General features: G+C 35.6%; 1 protein-coding gene across 6 annotated transcripts in view; it reads left to right on the plus strand.

The window, feature by feature from the left end:
* NFIB (nuclear factor I B) overlaps nt 1-18,782 on the plus strand; it is a 228,270-nt gene that overhangs the window by 168,547 nt on the left and 40,941 nt on the right. For all 6 annotated transcript variants that reach the window (XM_006194235.3, XM_006194236.3, XM_014567297.2 and 3 more), the window contains exon 7: nt 17,908-18,042. In XM_006194235.3, the coding sequence (XP_006194297.1) occupies nt 17,908-18,042 (135 nt within the window). The remainder of the gene's footprint in view (nt 1-17,907; nt 18,043-18,782) is intronic.

The following is an 18,782-nucleotide window of genomic DNA, read 5'->3' on the forward strand; positions in this document are numbered from 1 at the left end:
AGCCAATCTCAAATCATATTATAAAACATTTTGGAAAAGTAGAAGGGAAACTGTCATTCTTTCTCTTTGTAAAATTATTGTATTGTCTGGGTGATTCTCTTTTGTCAAAATGACTAGAATTATTGGAGAAGTCTGTAAAGACATGTTATACTAAGAGTGAGGAAGAATGATCCGTTTTCAAGTGTGCTTAAAAAAAAGGCTGTCACTTTAATTCTGAAGACCCCGAGGACTTTGTAATGTGCACAATAAGCCATTGTGGGAAGAAGACTTCAACGACAATGAAAAAATGAGGGCAGTACAGTACTATCTTTATAAATTTGCTAAGCCAAAGCACTCCTTTTGTTCTATGAAAATTGCTTTCTTTAAATTTGCAAAATAAAATGCCCCGTGGTTGTTCTTGTCCATCTTCAAATGTTCTGTCATGAAGGGAGTTTTCTGAAGGGCATACTGAGGGCCACTTGATATTGTGGTGGCTTTAGTACATGCCTTATACTTGTCCTCCCCCAAATCCCTGTGCTAATTGGTACTCAGTAACTACTCATACTTGTGTTTATAATTGGCAGAAATGTTTAAAATTTACTATGAATTATTTCCTGGGTCTGCCTTATTGTATTAGTGTTACCTTTGCATTATAATCTACTCTTATGGCAAGAATAGATTTTTCTCATATAGCAAAACTGAGTTTTGAAATATGAGAATATTTATATGTATTCAATATGAGAAACAAAATTATGGACAGTGTGTGGCATTCTGCCTTCTCTTATAATCTGAACAACCAATCTAAACCACTGAGATTTATTCCAGGTAGGCAAAAGTAAACTATATAGTGTAACCAAATTATTATACTCATTTCATTTAAAAAGTTAGGTGAAATTGTAATACAAAAATCTAAGATTCATGCAACGACAAATGTTCATGTAATTTTTAATAATTTGATGAAAAAGTGCTTTTATTTTAGCATATTACAAATATAATTATATCTTTATGCCTTTTTTTTTTCAGAACACAGAAAAACTTACAATTTCCTGGTCATAAAATAATTGTAATTTTTAATTTTGTAGCACATGGACATGGACATTTTAAAACTAAACGCTATTTAATAGTGTTAAACATTTGGTAGGGATCTTTATAATTTCTTAAATTTCTTCTGATGAATACTGATAGAAATTAAATTTGTTAGCATCTACATTACACAGTATTTATATTGTAACTTTATATTCTTTTATACATAAAGGAAGAAAAAAAGAAAACTGGGCCGGTAACAGAGGGATATACAGCTGCTGTTACATTCTGTTCCTAGATAATAGAATTTTTTTTGCTTAGTCTCTTCTATGAATTTCCTAGTCTTAAACTTCATGACTGCTTCTACCTCTACTGAAAACTGTTTTTGGATACTGCTTTCCAGCATTTTTTTTTCCTTTTTTTAAAATTTTCTTTTTTTTTAATTGAAGTATAGTCAGTTTACAATGTTGTATTAATTTCTGGTGTACAACATAGTGATTCAGTTATACATATATGTTCATTTTCATATTCTCTTTTATTATAGGCTGTTACAGGGTATTGAACATAGTTACCTGTGCTCTACAGTGAGACCTTGATGTTCATCTATTTTGTATATAGTAGTTAGTGTCTATCTGCAAATTCCAAACCCCAAACTTATCCCTCTACCACCCCCCCCATTTCCCCCTGGTAACCACAAGTTTATTTTCTGTGTCTAAGTCTGTTTCTGTTTCGTAAATAAGATCATTAGCTTTCCATCATTTTATATTTTAATGGTTAAATTAATAGAACCTCATTAGTTTATCAATGTGCATGTTGAAAATTTTTTTAGTATTCTGATATTTACCCCTATAAAATTCCATCCGAGAGCTCTTTTACCTGAATTTTTTTTTCCACCTGAGCCAGTTCACAGCCTCAGTTCCTCGTCGACGTACTTCCCTTGAAATCATTAGAGTAGTCCTTTGTGACTTCTGACACAAGAGGAAAAACAGAGACAGGTTTTGTTTTTTCCTCTAATTCAAGTTACTTTCATGGGACTAAAACTTGTTGTATTTTAATGTCCAGGAATTTAAGAGACTTGAAATATTTCTTTACCAATATCACATTGCCACTGTCATTCTGGTAGTTGCTGATTCATCGCAGTCTGAATATAAAGCCCCTAAAACACTATTTAAAAGACATTTAGGGAGATGGTGAATATATTTGTAATATACAGCTGGGCTTTCTAAATGGCAGATTTAACAGTCTTCCCAGTCTGATGAGTATTTAACTTGTAATCTTAGATAAAATGTAAATTCAAAAAGACTTTCAGTACAGTAAAATTTTATTAATTCCTAAACATTTACAATTTGAACTAATTGGACTAAATTAACATTTATCAAATGCCTATTCTTTGCCAGGGTTTTTTCTAGGCATTGGGCACATAAATATGAATAAACTAAATTTCTAGCCCTTGGCCTGCTAAACAGAAAAATAATTTTTTATTAATCATGAAAAAAGGTGCTTCACAGAGAATAAATAATGTAAATCAGATCATGAGGGGACTGTCTCCATGCCCAAGCTTACTTTTAAGCATTATGAGAAATAAATCTTTACACAGAAATCAATAAATTAGTATATTAGCAAAAACTAGCACTACTTACAGGTATATGGGTATGTAAGTACACTTTTAAGAGTAGTTTAAAAATTTATACTGGATTCACAAATCGGCAATATTCAGGCATCGTGTTCTGGTTGCTGTACGTACTAGAAAATAACACTATTTTTAAAAATTTACAGTTCTGTTATATAAATAAGTCTCTTCAGCTAGTCTTTTTGAAGTTTTAATGTATTTCCAGCCCCCAGAGATTTATTTGTGATAGTTTTGCAAGTGTTCTCATTAGTAATAGAGTCTTACACGCTGTGCTAAATTTCAGTTTGCACTTTATAGAGTTCTGTAAGGATATGGTATTAAATATCCAATGAATTAAGCCAAAAGGCTCAAGGGAACACTGGGGGCTACAGAGCAACAAGGCCAGCTTCGTGTCATGAGTTGAATCAAGTACAGGAGACAAGTAACAGTAAGCAGAGTGCGTGCCGCTGACAGAGCCAGAATCAGAGAACAGCCTTTCGTGATGTGAGTTTAGAACACGTGAATAGATACGCTGGATACCAGAGCATTCACTGAAGTTTGGACTTTTTTTTTTAAATAAAAATTTAAACATTTTAAATTCATAAATGAGTTTGTAGAATACGTAATACATGGCTGTGTGCTGTGCCTGTGGGTTTTCATGAGTTGATAGACTGACTATGTTTATTGAGTTTGTGACTTCAGAACCCTCCCCTCCTCCATCTAAGAATCTATAGGGAGAATTAATCCTACCTTCAAACTTTGGAAAACAGTGCTACTTCAAGTCTGACAAATGATAAAATCTCAAGATTTCTCTAAAGCTGTGGAAGCTGGGAGAATGAGCAGCTTTCACAAATAGTTGAATAACTGCTAGCATTCAATGAAGTCCTAGAAAATGGCAGGGCAGCAGCATAGTAATCCCCTGGAAGAATCTTTGAGCTCCCTTTGGGGACCACATGGAACACCAGCAATTCCTCACATTCCTGGACTTTGTATCACAAGGCTTAAATGTCAGATGTGCAAATACCAGATTTTGAACCAGACAAAATCAGAGATACAAGTGCTTTGGGAAGAGATGATTTGAATGTAATGATGAAGTACAACTTGTAAGTATTTTTTTTTTGTTTCACTTATTATTAAAAATATCTAATGTCCAAGACTTACGGTTCTTACGGAGCTTGCAGTCAGTCTCTGTGTATCATCCTGTCGTAGGAGAGCGAATTCTGGGGATGGCTTTGTCACAGCGTATTTCATCCTCTTCAGCTCCACCGCTGTTGTTGAAAAATCACACCGTGGGCATCTTTCTGACAGAAAGGAAAACAATACCTTGTCGGTGAAGGCTTTCATCAGAATTCCTTACGGTGCCTACGAATTAATAGGCGTTTGTGCTCCTTTCACGTGTTCTAATCTGGAAGAACATTTTGGAGGGGACACAACTGTGCCCACGTTAATGGCCAATACTGCTTACGAGGGGAAAGTGATACTCATCTTTCTGTGCTCTGGAGCCTTGATGGTTTGAAAATGTAGCATTTAGCAGGGAAAAAAACTACCATGGATAATTAGTTGGAAAAAAATAACAACTTACTGTTTAATGCTGTCTCTAGGTTGATGGAACACAGCCTAAATTAGGAAAGTGGAAAACCTATGGGAGCTGGTGTGTTTCATGATCATAGTGCACCGTGCAAATTTCTTGGAGCAGTAGAAGGTTTTATTTCAAATCCATTTATGCATTGATTTTATGTCTAAGTTTTTCTCGAAGTAGTTTGGAAAGCCAGCTTCTTGTGAGTTATTATACTACCAATATCATATACAATAAGAGGTTGATATTTTAGGAATTGAACAGAGATTATTAGAAGCTTAGAGAGACATAGTTCATGCTCCTTATTTTGTAGTTTAAGTTCTCAGAGAGGCTGTCATCCAAAGTGTCCAGACAATTAGTAGCAGAGTCTAGGTTTATTTTTTCAAAGGCTGATCATTTTTGGATTTTTCTTTTATTCTGCAACCCACCTAGAGAATCAGTGGGTAAATTTACCTACATAGGGAGAAATAGAGCAGGAGAATTTGAACACTGCTTCACAAGTCTTGGCAGATGGACGGTTCTCCTACAGAGCTTCATGGAGGATTCTTTTGGACCTTATAGGAGTAGGATGGGGAAGCAGAAGTGAGCTTATGAGTTTCCAGGTTCTGGAAGAATTGTCAAAACAAAATTTGGGGATGGTAAAATGTTTATCTTCTTTGAAAAAAAAAAAACTACTGCAGTATTTGTGCCATGATTAAGTTTTTGAACTAAAAAAAAAAATGGAGATATGAGTACTTTTGATGGATAAATGTGGAGAAGAACTGGTTTGGATTGAATTGTTTAAGCGTGATTTTTTTTTAAGTTTAAAAAAGCTTTTTGTTATGGAAAATGTGAAAAGTAGAAAGAATCTCAATGTGAACTTCCATGTACCATTTATTCAGCTTTAACTATTATCGATATTTTGCTCATCTTGTTGCATTTAATATTTCCTAGTTTTTTAAAGTATTTTGAAGTAAATCCCAGACATTGTATCATTTTACTTATAAATACTTATGTTTCTAATAGACATTGACTTTTTTTTTTAAATTGAAGTACAATCAGTTACAATGTGTTAGTTTCTGGTGTACACCGCAATGTCCCAGTCAGGTGACTTTCATTTTTAATGTAACTCCAATACCATTATCAATGTAACAAATATAACAGTAATTCCTTAATATATGCTGTATAACCTGTGTGCAGATTCTCCAAAATATCTTATAGGTTGTTTTGTTTAAATGAAGATCCAAAATAGTCCATATACCACATTTATATTTTCAACCTGTTTTTAATCTATAATAGTTATATTATTTTTATATTTACTCCCTTTTCTGTATTATTTATTTGTTGATGAAACCACATAAATTTAAAATTTTTATTCAACAGATACATATAAATGAGGAAAACCAGTCCCTCCTGCCATTTGTGGCTACCATTTATTGAGCACTTACTCCCTTTCAGGAGTGAGCTAAGACTTCACATATATTTTTCTTTTCAACCCTATTTAAAAACAAACATTTTTACAGTTCAATAAACTCACTACTACAGTGGTTAAGAAATTTGACATAGATACACAGATAACAATTCTGCCTTCCAAACAAGTCATTGTCATGCTATGTTCGTGGTTTGGCAAACTAGTTAACTGCTTTTTTCCCTATCACATATGAAACTTCAGTACAGATAAATACACATAATATCAGAAGGGTTCACAGACTCTAGGGATTCATGAGTACAGTCCTTAGACTGGACTCCCATTAAGAATCTCTTTTCCTTTTAATAATAAGATGTTATTAATAAATAATCCTAAGTCTAGAATGTCTTTGGTAGAGGTACCTGACAGACATCCATTTTAAGATGAGCTACATGTCAAAGTATAAAAATTAATTATATATTTATTGTTTCATTTTTTTTCTTTTAGTTCTGTTCTAATTTTTTGCCTTATGCCTTATGCACTATGATGGTGATCAGAAAAATTTAAATACTGGTGTGGCCTTAGACAAACCACTTAATTTCAGCAGACTTTGAGTTTTCTCATCTGTAAGATGACAAAGTTAGGTTACTAAGGTTCCTTTGTGTCCAACATTCTGGATTTTAAATCAGTGGAAGTCAGAATTTGTAGATCTTCAGTTCTTGCGTCTTTAAGCTTTCATTAACGTGGATATTTTTGAAAACTCTGAAATGTTTCCATTTCCTAAATTATTTTTTAAATGTTTATTTTAAATACTCTCATTGACTACACGATGATCGGGCTGTTTAGGTGCTTGGAGGCACCATATGTTTTGCTTTATACCTGAGGAATGTGCAGTTCTTACAGATACATGCCCCGTCCTGCACCATTCTGGTACAGCAAGTGACTGAGAGAGATTGAGTTATTATAACAGAACCTTGTTATGGGATCTGTGTCTCCTACTTTGAAAATAAATGACTCAGCCAGACGGCAACATTCATTTTCTCTAAATGACTAGGGATATAGCAATAGGAGACCATTATCCTGTGACAATATTCTGTTTCATTGACATTATCTCACAAATGTAATTGGTCCATTACTAAATAGAGGTTTTGTTACTGATCAATTTCATGTGATTTCTAAAACCATTAGGATAATAAATATGCCATCATAGTAATTTCATTGACAGGATGTTCCTCTTTTCTTCATTTACATTTGTTAAAGGAAAAAATATAGATTTAGGTTGAGCTTAAACACTACAATTTATACCAGTTTTGACTACTTTTCCATTAAGAGAAATGGAATATTGTGCAGGGTAATCATATTTGCATTGAGCTGCTGAAGTGATGACCTTAAAATTTTCATGATTTTTTTTTCCTCTGCTACACTAAACCGCATCCAGTCATAATTGTTCCTAGGCAATTAGTTTACTCCCTCGGCTTAATGATTTTTTTTTTTTTGAAATAAGTTCCAGATCATTTCTAGGACTTTCCTGTAAATCCACTAAAGTAACACATCATTTAAATCAACCCTAACCATACGAGCATGTATAATAACAGCATTAGTAACAACCTAAACCTTGAGATGTCTCGTAGCATAAATGTCTCTAAATGCATGGCTTTTCCCCAAATGTTCTCTTCTAAAAAGTCATCTGTAATCTTGTTAAATTAGAACTCTTCCAGTATCTTTCTGACTTTTACAGTTAAGGTTACGGTATTGATTTTATTTTATAGTCCATGGCTCTCAGATGCTTAACACTAATAAGCCTCTGTAGCCAAGACGTTTTCCCCAGAGGCACGTGAACAGCAGCTATTTACCTACGCCAGTATTTAATAAGTGTCTACAATATACTCCAATCTTGCATGATTGTTTGGTATTTTTCCTCCTTTCAGATCAGACACTTTATCACTGTCTGTCTGTTAAAATGAAATTGCTTAATGGATGAAAGTATTTTGAAGTGTTTAAAAAAGATAAGTTTTCATTTATTTAGTAATCACTCTTTTTAGCACTGTTCTTCGTTATTTAGGGCTCTTTCTTTCTTTCTTTCTTTCTTTCTTTCTTTCTTTCTTTCTTTCTTTCTTTTTTTTTAACATCTCAGGGTGGTGTTTGTGAGCTTCAAAGGAGATTGAGCTTTACCTTGGTATTGGGTGTAGGTGTAGCCGGGAGACTTTTTTTTTTTTTAAATAGAGCTGTGATAAACAGAGATGTGTAGTAACATGCTGCTTACTGTGCTTGGGTTGGCGTACACCATAGAGAGAGACTTAAATTAGCACAAAAGATTTCAAATTGCTCAAGGATACGGTAATATGCTCAAGTGTAGTTAAGATTAAATAACTTTAAAGTAAGAATTTTTCTATATGTAATACAAATACTGCCATGTATTTTCTATTTTCTCCTTTGAAGAACTGATTTCCTTTAGAAAAAAAAAAAATGAGAAATCCAATTGAAAATATCTCATCACCTCTTAGTGTAGCTTGCTGATTTTCCAAAGTTATTTTAGAGTGTGATAAATATATATATGGAGATACTCTCTTAACATGGCAGCTAATTATTTTTTGAATCATCTGGCATCATCATCAAACTACTGTAGTGGGATTAAGTCCATATGTCTTGTCATAACATTCAGAGCTTTTTGTTAACTTGGAGTGTGTAGGAAGGACTTATTCACATTTGCCACAGAATCCTAAAATTTTACATCTAGAAGAGTTCTTGGAAACAGAGATTCAGATATTTCTTTTCATTTGTATTCTCAAAAAATACATTGTTTTGCTTTTAGCCAACTAAATCGCAAATGTTACACTGAAGTGTTTCATTTTACATTTTGGCAACATCCAATACCTTAGACCAATGAGGCGTTTCCTTCTTAAAGTGTAATGCTGGGCACAGTAACACAGTAACAAGATACAGTGTTGTCTGCCCATCACTGGGAACACTTTATAATAGTCTGTGGAGACACAAGTAGTATTTTTCCCCAAATATGTATTTTGTCTTTTTTTGTTGTTGTTATAAAAGTAAAAATTATTTGTAGGGGATTTGGAAAAACAAAGTGTCAAATATAAATAAGAAAATGAAAAATCACCTGTAATACTGTCACTTAGAGATAACACATGTTAATGTTTGGCTATATCATATACCAGTCTATTTTCTATGTGCTTTTTTCTATGCATATCCGATATATTCTATTTCAAGTAAAGTTTTTGCACTAAATTGGGCTTATGTAATATATGCTGTTTTGTAAATTATTTTCTTTGGGGGGGATCTTTTATTTATAGTATAATAGCATATTGCCATGTTATTCAATTTCCGCTTGACAGTGACCGCATAGCATACCGCCCTTTGGCTATGCTATACATTTTTAAATGTCTCCTTTGCTCATAGATGTTTAGACAGTTTCTACTTTTTTTTTTAATAGTAAATAAAGACACAGTGAACGTCATTGCATACGAATCTGTGTACTTAGATTTGATTATTTTGCTCCTGTCTAGTTCTATCCACCGTCCCCAGTACCTAGCCTCCTGCGTGACACGAAGTCACCCAGTAGATGCTCAATGCGATTTTGTTAAAGGGATAAGTACACACCTACTGTAGAACCGCTGAGTCCATTTCCACGGCCTTTGGTAAGAACTGGCACAGAACCCAGGCAGGTCTTAGCAGTTTGCGCTCCTCCTGGCAGCGGCTGAGTGGTCTGTTTAACTCTGCTGCTGCGGCCATAGTGTCTAAACATACCACGTGGCTCTGTGAGCAGTTTTGAAGCGTGACCTCTCATTCATATGTCAAGAAGAGTGTCTCCATGGCCTTGTGACTCTACCCATGCACCTCTTTCTTTTTGCCATTTATGTTGCGTTTAAACCCTTTGGCACCACATCACATGGTTTCTTCCCAGGAGCCGTGATAGCCTCATTTTACTGTGAAGGAAACGGGGAAACGGAGAGGGCACCTCAGGGATTGTGCAGTGCTTTCAAGTAAAGACACCTGCTTGGTCTCTGTCCCATCTTCTCCTCCAGGACATACTCCTTCAGGGCACTTCCCCACGTCAGTCCTTTATCTATAGGTAAAACTGATTAAAGTAAGGGTCAGTGTGGTTCTCCACAAGGGAACAACAGAAATAAATCCATCAAAGCTCTGGGCTGCGATCTTCTGCACTTGAATTGTAGTATTTCACGTAACATTTCCACAGTTACAAAGAACCTCGAAACTTGCCACGATTTACCCCGTGGCAAAAACAGAGGAAGAGAACCCGTGGTCTCTTTTAGCGTCATTCTCCCTGCCTTCTCCTGGTCCTCTGGGCACAGGGCCCAAGCCATTTCCTTGTCTCAGGACTGAGTCCGGATTTATGGCCTGAAGTAAAAGTATCTGATTTCCAGCTCCTAAACTCATCCCACACACCAGATTTGGTGGCCTCTCATTCATTATCTCATTCAGTATAAATAGCATTATTATTTTATACAGATGGGTGATTCCTTGTTCGTGTTGTCTTCCAGCTTTCACCCCAACATTTTAATGGAAAGCAGAAATTCCCCAGTTGAGCTAATGTTCATTTTTCTTTCACTCTGTGTTTTGTGTTGCTTGACAGAGTTTCAACAGAGTAATGAATATGTTGACCACCTTTGCTTCTTCCAACAACGAGCTTGGTCTCTGAAGAGACGTTCTATGTCCAGAGTATTTTTTTTTTAATAAATCTGTAAGACTCTTTAAAAATCTATGGATGTCCAAAGCCTGTAAAAAATAAAGAAACCTAGAAAATTCTGAAGGGTATTAACTTAGTAAGACTTGTCAGTGTAATAAAACCTTGTTGAATCCAGGCATCGGGCTCTCTAAGCTGAATGTTCCCACAGACGTGCTTTGCGTCTTTGGTCTGTACCGTGCTCGTACCAAAGGGCCAGTGTTTCATTGCACCTTGAGTTTTCTTCTGCAAAAAAGAATCCTGTAACATCTGTTCAGCAGTTTGATTATGTTAAAAAAAAAATGGTTTTAACAATGATTAGAGATTTTAAAGCACCTACTAATAAAATAGACCTTAACATTAAATACTGGAAAACAAGGGAAGTCGGCAAGTGGTGACTTTTATCTAGAGGGTTCGTTTAGACTTGTTTACAAGTACGGCGTGTAACATAAGAAAGACAACTAAGGAATGTGCAAAAGGATTGGAATTTTAAAAGATTTTTGGGGCAACTTATTTCTTTGTTAACTAGGTAGAAATACGTTTTTCTAAATCATAGGGATGGCTCAGTTAATATATTTTGATTCAGTGTTATGCAATGCTGAAAATAGTAGCTTTGTAGAAGTTCAAGAATCCTTGTGTGGCTTCTACATAACTGACGTGAAATAGTTCTAAACCATAATTGTCCTATAGGGAAGAAGAACAGGATTTTTTTTCCTAAAGAAAATGATGTATTTTCTATGTAGGCGATAGAAATTCGATTTGTAACCTTAATCTACTGAAACATATTGCACAAGCTAACATATTGCTCTACTGTCTGTGAAAAAGGAGCAGGTGTCCCAGACAGGCAGGTGTTAAGGTGGCTGTTTGAGCTTGCCCTCGATCGCTGGTTGACTTCAGTGAAGTTCTGCTAACAGGTGGCTAACTGATTGGAGTGCCATGTGACATTTATCCCGGGAGCGACTTGGATGACAGGCTGCTACAGACTGAGGAAGGGGTCTTTGCTTTGATGAAGAAATTGCCAAAACTCGTGTCTCATTAGTGTTTCCTAAGGTTCTTTGGAAGTGAACAACAGTTTAATTAAGGGCTGACGTAAACACGTTTCTGCACACTTTCCCTGCAGCATTTTATCACATTAGAATTGATCAAAATTGTTGCCTTGGGCTGACTTGAACAGATATACATCTGGAGCGCCATTTGTGCAAGCTGCCAACGAGTCGAGTACATACGCTGTGTTTCACGGCAACGCTCTTCCTTTGTAGATGAAATTACCTTGCTGGGAGATGAGTTGATCTAACTCTTTATTTGCTTAAGCCTTTATCTCTTTGAAGTGATGCTGTGAAATGAATGACACAGCAGGGCTTAGGATGTAGGTATGTCAAAGTGCCAAAAAAAATTATAGTATGGCTAGTAAAAATTAGGCGATAACTTGCTTTCGCAAAATACTTCTGTAAAGGTAAGCTTAAGTCTAACTGAACCAACTTGTCCTATTTAAGTAGCCTCTTTGAACTTTTTCTTACATGGTGATCTTTTATTATGTATTTACTTACACAATTGGTTTCTAAAGCCAGAGCTAATTGTCCAATTACAAATCTAAACATGGGTGTAGACACTGAAGAAGAATTCCATCAATGAGAATCTCCTTTAAAATACAGCCTCTCTGATTTTTTGCCATTAAGAAGAATCATTTCTGTAATCCACGAGTATCACACCTGCACTTATTTAATGAATTTTCGTGTTTCATGTCTGTCCTCTCTGCTGTACTGTAAGCATCACCAGGACAGGAGGCAGGTGGTCTTGTTTAATATCTTGAATTTTATGCCTTGACTTCGTTTCTCACTCTTAGTAGAAACTCAGTGACTGACGGCGTTTTCTCTCTGCTTTGCATTCAGCTCCTTCTCCTCTGGTGTTTTCTGCTCAGGCACCACACATTTAAGGTACACTGACTGTAGTTACCTCACTCATCCTCTGCCACCAGTTATCGCTGCACCATAGAGCTTTTTTCATATGCAAGAGATTCTAAGATAAACTGCTTAGACACAGCGTCTGCTCTGCCTCTTCCACCTTCTTTTCATCCTACATTTAAAAAAATTCTCTTCCCAAGCAGCGTGATCTTCCAGCCTCCACATTTGTGTCCTTGATACACATCTTCTGTAGAAAGTAAGCCAGTAGTCAGCCATTTCATACTTTATATGCTATGGCTATAACAAGTACAAAGTAATAATGAAAAAGCCATCCAGTATCATAAGACACAGTCCCAGAGTCATTAAGGAAATCTAGACCTCCAACGTTCCTTAGGAGGGACTTCTTAAAGAGAAAAATAAATCAAGTTGGTTCAATGGATATAAACTGTTGTTCAGTAAATGGAATAAGAAGGCAGAAGGACATAATTTTCTAGCCCAAGAGACTATCATATGCCAGGAAAGGCACAGAGCTAAAAACACATTCCTCCTGGCCTCCTCCTCCAGGAGGCCCTAAACAAATGGGCTTAAATAAAATAGAATCAGGTCATTAAAAAGTCCAAAAATGATAAATGCTGGAGAGGATGTGGAGAAAAGGGAACCCTCCTACACTGCTGGTGGGAATGTAATTCAGTACAGCCATTATAGAAAACAGTATAAAGATTCCTCAAAAAACTAAAAATAGACTTACCATATGATCTAGCAGTCCCACTCCTGGGCATATATCCAGAGGAAACTCTAATTCAAAAAGATACATGCACCCCAATGTTCACAGCAGCACTGTTTACAATAGCCAAGACATGGAAACAACCTAAAAGTCCATCGACAGATGACTGGATAAAGAAGTTGTGATATATATATGTATATAATGGAATACTACTCAGCCTTAAAAGGAATAAAATAAAGTTATTTGCAGCAACATGGATGGACCTAGAGATCATCATTCTATGTGAAGTCAGCCAGAAAGAAAGAAAAATACCATATGATATCACTCATATGTGGGATCTAAAAAAAAAAAAAAAACACAAATGAACTTATTTACAAAACAAACACTCACAGATATAAAAAACAAGCTTATGCTTACCACGGGGGAAAGGGGGTGGGAAGGGATAAATTGGGAGTTTGAGATTTGCAGATGCTAACTACTCTATATAAAATAAACAACTAGTTTCTTCTGTATAGCACAAGGAACTATATTAATATCACGTAGTAACCTATAATGAAAAAGAATATGCAAAGGAATATATGTATGTGTACGTATGACTGAGACATTATGCCGTGCGCCAAAAATTGACACATTGTAAACTGACTATACTTCAATTAAAAAAAGTAACAGAAACCCACTCAAATGGGGAAAAAAATAGAATCATAAGGAAAGATTGAAGTAAAAATGTGGTACCATGCTAGATCTTAAAATGAAGAAATCTTTTGAAGGAGATACTTCCAACTACTGTTTTAAAATAAGCCTTGATGAGGAAGACCTGAGAAATAGAATGGGCAGGAAATTCTTGATTTAAAGCAGGTACAAATGGGTCTAGGTGAAGAATAGAAAAAAACTAGAGCTTTTGGGAAGTTTTGCTTTCTGAAATCAATCCATTTGTAAACTGCTACTTTCTAAACCAAGTTTGAATTTCTTTGTCTGATTTCAAGCCCTCGCTGTCCTTTGCTTCCTCCTCATCAGCCACCAGCAGCTCCTACCTCCTTCCCACCAATAGAAACACCAGCTTATCCTTTTCTTATCATCTTGCTTCTCTCCTCAACTTCTTTATTTCATGTATTATTCAACCTAGGCATAAATATGTATGTATTATCATCCAACTTATTATACATTTATATATTATTCACCTTTATTATTATTCATCTTCTTTTCAGCTTAATCTTTTTATGTATAATTCTTCCTGCTTGAGGGAAGTTAGACTGTGAAAAGCATGACATTTGTTTTTTGCCCCGGAAAGGTCACTTAAAACCATCTCTCCTATATATTCATTCCTCAAACATTTTTTTTTCTGTAGCATACAAGTGCATTAAAAATAGAAATGATACCGTTTTTGAGTTTGGCATGAGGTCTACTGGACTGCAGACATTCAAAATAAAAATAAAATAAAAACAATGCTAGTTTGATTCATGCTTAAAACGTTATAGCTAGAAACTCTACCCTTGCTTCTTCCAGATAACTGACCTTTAATTTATTTTTTCCTTCTTCCGACCAGAGAGTTTTTTGTTCTTTGAGGGGAGTACGTACCCTGTCCCTGTACGTACTCAGCACTGTGCCCCGTGCGTGCTGTAGAACGGTATATCTCTATTGATTAATGAACTGAAGATTAATTTCATTTAGTAGGAAAACGAAAGCAAAATTAAGCCTACTATCCAGTACTACTGTTCTTTTTCTGTTTCTTAAAAAAAAAAAATTGTTTCAGTATGGACAGTGGACCTTCCCATTCTTATTTTTACTTATTTTAAGTTACTATGTTGTTTAGGGAGAAGGCAGTTTGTTGTTCCTTTTCCAACTGGAAGACTGAATTTTATTTTGTTTCTGCTGTGTTGGCCTCTGTAATTCCTCTGTGTGTTTCGAACATGAAGGTTCCATTCTTTTCCAGTGTTTGCCTAAAGAGAACTAGAAAAATAAATGGACCTATAATAATTACCCAGTAAAGCCAAGTGTATCATTTTGACTAAGAAATTGCGAAGGCTTTATTTCTCAAAAATTACATAATCACCTATATTGTTGAACTTCTCTGTACAAACAGTCATGATTTATGTGCCCTTTATGAAAAGAGACTCATGTGACTTCGCCTGGTTTTAATGAAAATTCTGAAATAGTTGTAGTATTTGCAATAGCCTTGGTTGATTCTTGATCTTCTCCAGAAATGACATAACTAGAATGACACTCATTCTGATTTCCAAACTCTGATCATATTTAATTGTTTTTAAATCATATGCAGTATGTGCTTTCCTAGTTACACTGTGAAGTCTTTAGAGATTGATTTTTTCTCCCAAGTTAATTTTATTTGAGATTTATATTTAAGCACAGGTAAGCATAAGAGTGTCAATAGAAACTTACCAGTTTCTTTTTCTAAGAGTTAATTTTAAATTAAAAATTTGGAATGGAAACTTGTTACATCATCTATAAAACAGGGATGGAACAGAGGTTCTTTCCACCTCTAACAATCTATGTGTCTGTGATTAACTTACAGCAGCCAAAACCTATATTTGTAGTAGTACCTTTTAAAATTACATAGCTCTTAAGTGAAATCAAGTGTTATTTTTGGCATTTTCAAGGCAACTTAGCTGAAATGAACTTCCTTTGTCTATTTTTTAAGTGGTTTTTAAAATTTCTCTCTTTTTTTGGTAGCAGCATTAATAGCTGTGGTTTCATGAATAGTTTCTGTCTTTTGTTTTTTCTTTTTGAAAAAGATAAGAATATGGCTCACTGACTCACCAAAATTCTGATAAGTTAGTGACGGCCAGTCAGTCACAAGTTGTAGCTTATAAGGGATTGGGGAGCAGTGGGTATAACTCAGTGGTAGAGGGCATGCTCAGCACACACGAGGTCCTCGGTTCAATCCCAGTACCTCTGTTATTTAAAAAAAAAAAAAAAGGAGAGGCAAATTGTAGCTTATGGCTACGAATACACCTGTCATTTTTTTGTAGACAGTGATATCCACTATTATTACAGTAGCATGTCCATTCTTTACATGCCTGTATGCTGAAAACATATATTTAATTTTATTGGGTGCCTTTACCAGAGCTTAGGTAGTTTTTAAAGTGGTAAAAAATGATGCCTAGTTTCTTATGTCATAGCACCATGAAGTCTTTTTCTCATGTCAAAAAAAATTCTTAATCAAAAATGCAAATTGTTTATAGTTTTAGGTGATAAAGTTTTGGGTTTTTATCTTTCATCTCTTTTAGAGCTACAACTGAAATATTTATAGGTGAAATTACATGATGCCTGGGATTTGCTTAAAAATAATACAGGGGGAGGGAGTGTAGATAGGGTAAAGGTGAAATAATTGAAAATTGAAGAAGCTAGGTGATGAGTACCTGAGAAGAATCCATTACCATTCTGTCTACCTGTGTATATATTTAAAATTTTTGGTAATAGAAATATAGACACCATAGCTCATGTGATTTTTGGAACATTTTACTATAAACTTATAAGGCTCCATAAATAAATCGACATTACTCAAGGGGTTGACAAAACGGCACATCTCTCTGTAACAACTGGAGTTTTCTCTTAAATTCCCTATTCCAGTTAACTGTACGGAACAGTCTCTTAGTTACCCAGGATGATGACTTTCTACATCAGTTATTAATTGAACTGGGTTAATTCTGTTAAAGTATCTATTATTGCTTTGGCTCTGTCTCCACTCTTATTTCAGACTCTCATGATTTATCTTTCGGCAGTATTAAATATTTGTGAATGAATGAATGAATGAATGAATGAATGAATGAAGCCCTGAATAGTTGTCCTAGCATAGCACTTTTTACACTGTTTTATAATTCCTTTTTAACTTGTCTGTATCCACTCTCTAGATTTTGAGTTTTATTGAGTCTAAAGCCACATCGTGTTCCCCGAGCTAGCTCAGTGTCTGGCATAAATTAGACCTTCAATACATACCTATGGAATGAATGTATTAATTAATCTATCTTCTTACGTGGTATCCAGGATTGTATCTTTATTTCAGCTAATTCATCGTCCTCCGTGTAGTTTCTGGAGGGATTGCTCTACACTGTAACTATGATCATATTTTTTGCATCAATAGTGTTTTCTTCTCAGGATGAGCATTCAGACCTTCATTCATGAAGCCCGTGTCCTCTCATGGCGTGGGTTCTGCCAGCTCTTTGCTCCCTCCCTCATCTCTGACCTTCACCACTCCACAGACTGCTTGTGGGAGTGTCATCCCCATCCACATTTTAAACACGACGCCCCTGGGGCACCTTTCTTAACCTGGGGGAGCTGAGGTGGTCCCCGCCCCGTGCAGCGAGGCTGAGAAGCAGCAACAAACACCACAGGGCCCGTGCTCGCAACACACTTCCTCCTGCCTGACTGTGGGCAGCTTTCCGCTTATCACTTTTCTCCTTACTGCCAGCGAACATCCCTAGAGCAGCAGCTTCATTTTTCGTAACACCCTCCCTTTACCTGGCAGATAGAGGAACCCGGTACATATTTGCAGAATGAGCAAATTGAGGAATGTGTGTTTTGCTAAACAAGTGATGAGTCTTCCAGAAAAGATGTTAAATCAGGGATACTCAAAGGTTGTTTTTCACATTTGCTCCAGGTTTTCCTGTTTTGTTCCACAGCATAGTCAGCAGGTCAGGAGACAAACCCCCGAAATGTGTAAGTCTCAGAATGAAATGTTGAGGTAAAAAAGACTTTGTTTGGGACCAAAGAAAATGTGATATTTTGTTGTTCAGAAGTTCAAAATTTATTCAGTAGTAGAAACAACTCTGACGATACTTTTAATGAAGCCTCGGGTTAGCGTCAGTGGAGATGGATTCTGACAGATATTTCAGAGCTGGGTACATATTGACCCTCAGTATGTATTTCGTTAAAGAGCCAAAGGGACAAAAATAATAGAAAGTTGGAAAGTGAGATCTCTTCCTAGGTTGATGTGAACCCAGTGAAAGTCGTAAAGTCAAGTCGTAAAGCTTGGGTTTTCCTCTCTTCCTCTGCAGATATGTCTTCTCCGACTACTATGAAGAAGCCTGAAAAGCCATTGTTCAGCTCTACATCTCCACAAGATTCCTCCCCAAGACTGAGCACTTTCCCCCAGCACCACCATCCCGGAATACCTGGAGTTGCACACAGTGGTGAGGAGGAGAAACCCCCTTCTTGTTTGTAGAGCCGGGACCCTCAGGGATGGAGCAAAACTTTAAGATTAAAGCCAGGGTGACCTGTTTGTTCAGCCAAAAGAGGGAGGGTCATCATCTGATCCCCCCCCCAACAAAAAAATTATCAACATATGGGAAAGATTTTAAAAATCATACAATTAAATAGCTTCTACATAATGTATTTTTTAATTTCCTGTATTGGAAAGATTACAATCATAAGAAATGAGAAAATATATAGTTATCTTAATTGTAGCTTCCAAATTGGCCTGAATTCTATGTATTTTACTAAGAGAGAGGTGGAATTTCAAGTATGTTGCCGAGTTTAGATTATTTCCAGAGGCATTAAGATATATAGACACTGTTTCTAGCAATGTTATTTTCTACACAAAACCCAATATTTTAACTACTTATTTGGAAGTGAAATTAATCAGAAATATAAAAGAGGTACTTTTCTTTGACAATTATTTTATATGCATAAATCCTTCCTGGGTGCTGGTGCACTTGGTATTCTGTCTAATATCATAATTTAAAGAGGAAAAAATCCAATATTTCACATTTGTACTTTAAGGAACAATCAACACTAAATCCTCTTTCAAAATTAAAAAGAGATATAATTCATTCACAATACTGCATACTTTCTACCTATTACTCTTAAACCCTTGAGAGGAGTAGCCTGAATTTTAGGTGGAAAAGTTTTATATATAAAATGAATATGTTTA

Source organism: Camelus ferus, chromosome 4 (assembly GCF_009834535.1).
Source record: "Camelus ferus isolate YT-003-E chromosome 4, BCGSAC_Cfer_1.0, whole genome shotgun sequence".
NCBI classification, from domain to species: domain Eukaryota; kingdom Metazoa; phylum Chordata; class Mammalia; order Artiodactyla; family Camelidae; genus Camelus; species Camelus ferus.